Source organism: Musa acuminata, unplaced genomic scaffold (assembly GCF_036884655.1).
Source record: "Musa acuminata AAA Group cultivar baxijiao unplaced genomic scaffold, Cavendish_Baxijiao_AAA HiC_scaffold_1154, whole genome shotgun sequence".
In the NCBI taxonomy this organism is placed as follows: domain Eukaryota; kingdom Viridiplantae; phylum Streptophyta; class Magnoliopsida; order Zingiberales; family Musaceae; genus Musa; species Musa acuminata.
This window is the reverse complement of record NW_027021366.1, coordinates 65,483-67,472: the sequence shown is the minus strand read 5'-3', so window position 1 is coordinate 67,472 and position 1,990 is coordinate 65,483. Positions and strand designations below refer to the sequence as shown.

The following is a 1,990-nucleotide window of genomic DNA, read 5'->3' as shown; positions in this document are numbered from 1 at the left end:
GGTTTAGCCGCAGGCCATACCTCCGGAGCATGGAGAATGTCTCGGCCAGGTCGGCCAGGTGGTCTGCCGCCATGCGACTTTTCACGATCATGTCGTTGACATAAACTTCGACGTTCCGCTCGATTTGAGTGGTGAACATTTTGTTCACGGCCCTCTGGTAGGTGGCGCCTGCGTTTTTGAGCCCAAACGGCATTACTTTGTAGAAATACACCCTAGATCGGTGATGAAAGCTGTGTGTTCTTGGTCCTCGGGCGCCATTCTGATCTGGTTGTAGCCGGAGAAGGCATCCATGAACGACAAGCGGGCGTGCCCGGCAGTTGCGTCGACTAGCTGATCAATTCTTGGGAGGGGATAGCAGTCTTTCGGGCATGCCCGATTGAGACTCGTATAGTCAATGCACATCCTCTAGTTCCCATTAGATTTCTTTACCAGCACTACATTAGACAGCCATCGCGGGTACTTGACTTCCTCGATGAAGCCAGCCGCTAAGAGTCGCTCCACCTCTTCGCGGACGGTGAGTTGCCTATCGGGGGCTTGGCGTTGTGGTTTCTGTTTTACTAGCCGAGCGTCAAGTGATACAATCAGGTGATGATGGGTGGTCTCTAGGTCAACGCTGGTAATGTCGGATGGCGACCAAGCGAAGACATCAGCGTTCTCCTGTAAGAAACCAACGAGCTGCTCTTGTTCTTGCCCGGGGAGTTCCGACCCGACCTAGACCGTCCGGTCCGGGCAATCGTCCATCAACGGCACATTGCAAGTGGGCGTCATCGGCTCCGGGTGTGGTGTCGGCCGCTTCTCTTCTCTCGGGTCTTTTAGAGGTTGGTCGGTCCTCGCCCTTTTGTGCAACAAGACCGCCGTCAAGTAGCATCGTCTGGACTCTCGAGGGCTTCCTCAAACTTCCCCTGTCCCGGCGAGGGTAGGAAACTTCACCGTTTGATGATAGGTGGAAACTACAGCTTTGATTTTGTTGAGGGTGGGGCGGCCGAGGATGGCGTTTTAAGCAGCAGGAAGATATACCACCAAGAAGGTGGACATCACCGTCTTTGTTCTGGGTGGCGCTCCCAAGGTGAGGGGAAAGATAACAGTCCCCAATGGTGAGACCGAATCGCCGGTGAACCCCATGAGCACCGAGCAGATAGGCTTCAGGGATTCTTTGGTTAACCCCAACTTCTGGTAGGCATCCAGATAGAGCACGTCGGTTGAGCTCCCGGTGTCGATCATGATTCTCCTCACATGGGCATTAGTGATTTGAGCCATTATCAAAAGCACGTCATCGTGCTCCGGTGACTTGACGTCCTCGGGAGGGAATGCGACCTTGGGGTTGGGACCACGTTAGGGAGCGTCAATCCTAGCGGAACGGGCGTATGCCTTTCTCCCGGACATATTGGTTCCCCCAGCCACCAGTCCTCCAGTGATGACATCGATCTGGCGCTCCACGGGGCCCTCTGGGAGAGGCGAGGGCTCCCCGTTATGTCGGACGTACCGACTGAGGTGACCCCCGCGGACAAGCTCCTCGATCTGCAGTTTCAGTTCGTGGCAGTCTTCGGTGTCGTGTCTGTTTTGCCTATGAAAGCGCCAATGCTTGGACTGGTCGGCGAGCTCTCGCGGGTTTTTCATCGGAACAGGAGCCTTGAGCAACCCTCTCTCCTTTATCTGGAGAAATATCTCCATTCGAGATGCGCCTAGAGGGGGCAGAGGAGGCCTCGGAACAAGCAGTTCGGATTGGTCCAGCCTGCGCCTAGTCGCGGCAGGCTACTGCCCGCGAGCCGGCTCCGGTCTAACCCTCGTGTGCTTTTCCTGCTTTCCGACCATCCAAGCCTCAACCGCGACGAACTGGTTCGCCCGCTGAAGCATCTCAAGTACCGCAGAGGGGGGTCTCTCAACGAGGGACCAGAAGAATCAGGAAGGTCGCAGTCACGCCATGAATGCCTGCATCAACAGAGAGGGGTGAGCATCGGATAATCCTCGGATCTGCATGGCAAAACATTTC

The 1,990-nt window shown here is 55.8% G+C and overlaps 1 protein-coding gene across 1 annotated transcript; it reads right to left on the bottom strand.

The window, feature by feature from the left end:
- Positions 1-996: 996 nt before the first annotated feature.
- LOC135671745 (uncharacterized) lies at positions 997-1,671 on the bottom strand. The gene is made up of 2 exons (XM_065179905.1): positions 1,369-1,671; positions 997-1,314 (listed from the first exon to the last, which is right to left on the bottom strand). Exons 1-2 carry the CDS (start codon positions 1,669-1,671, stop codon positions 997-999), a joined length of 621 nt encoding a protein of 206 aa, XP_065035977.1.
- Positions 1,672-1,990: the final 319 nt, after the last annotated feature.